This window comes from Cyprinodon variegatus, unplaced genomic scaffold (genome assembly GCF_000732505.1).
Source record: "Cyprinodon variegatus isolate N-32 unplaced genomic scaffold, C_variegatus-1.0 Scaffold2853, whole genome shotgun sequence".
NCBI classification, from domain to species: Eukaryota; Metazoa; Chordata; class Actinopteri; order Cyprinodontiformes; family Cyprinodontidae; genus Cyprinodon; species Cyprinodon variegatus.
The window spans coordinates 7,627-8,568 of record NW_015153306.1 but is presented as its reverse complement, the minus strand read 5'-3'; the positions used below and the strand labels follow the sequence as shown (position 1 = coordinate 8,568).

Below are 942 nucleotides of genomic sequence, written 5' to 3'. Positions count from 1 at the left end.
AGCGGCTCTGGCCCGGAATGAGCGGTTCTGACCCGGAATGAGCGGCTCTGACCCGGAATGAGCGGTTCTGGCCCGGAATGAGCGGTTCTGACCCGTTTCTCATGCTGTTTGTTCCACCAGTGAACTGCGCTGAGTTCCTGTCGAAAGACGAGAGCCAGATCCCCGTGGATGAGGTCTTCTTCTACCGGTGAGTCTCTCGGCGGCTCCGGTCCGGTCCAGAACCGATCCGACCCGCCTAACCTGAACGGGTTCTGGTTCTGCTCCGCAGCTTCTTTAAGAAACGGCAGCAGGAGAATAAGAACCGGCGCCCACGGGCCGACGGCGACAACGAGAGCGTGGAAGACGTCGATGACGACGAGTTTGAGAAGGTTCTGGGTAAGACGGAACCAGAACCGGGCTCGTTTTTCCTGCAGTGAACCAGAACCTGATCAGAACTCTGTGTGACCCAAACAGATTCCTGTGAAGGAGACTCGTTTTTCATCGACATGCCGGATGATGACGACCTGGACTTCGCAGGGTGAGTTCTCCAGACGGAACCAGTCGTTCGGGTTTCAGTCAGCAAACGGGTTCTGATCCAGTTCAGGGGAATTGTGTTTAGGAATGTCAGGACCACTGGTGCCGGTCCATTTGGCCCAGATCAAAACCAGAACCGGACCTTTTCCCAGAGTCTAGGAGCTCCTGAACCGGGACCAATTTACCAAACTGGGTCCAGAATTCCAGAACCAAATGAATTGGAGCAGAACTGCAGCACCTGCTAACTAGCATTAGCTAACATGCTACATAAGGCTAAGCTACTAAGCTAGGCGTCATTTTGACGCTCCTGAGATCTTAAAGGGAAAGAACTTTATTTCCATTAATCATATTAACTGACTTTTCCTGTTTCTATATTTCCTTCATTTTCACGTAGTTTTTAAAATAAAAATAAAAACGTATAAAATAACT

At 50.5% G+C, this 942-nt stretch overlaps 1 protein-coding gene across 1 annotated transcript; it reads left to right on the top strand.

Moving 5' to 3' along the window:
* The first annotated feature begins 47 nt into the window (after positions 1–47).
* Positions 48–584, top strand: LOC107081073 (CCAAT/enhancer-binding protein zeta-like). The gene is made up of 3 exons (XM_015369290.1): positions 48–187; positions 269–375; positions 454–584. Exons 1-3 carry the CDS (start codon positions 78–80, stop codon positions 519–521), a joined length of 285 nt encoding a protein of 94 aa, XP_015224776.1. The 5' UTR covers positions 48–77; the 3' UTR covers positions 522–584.
* Positions 585–942: the final 358 nt, after the last annotated feature.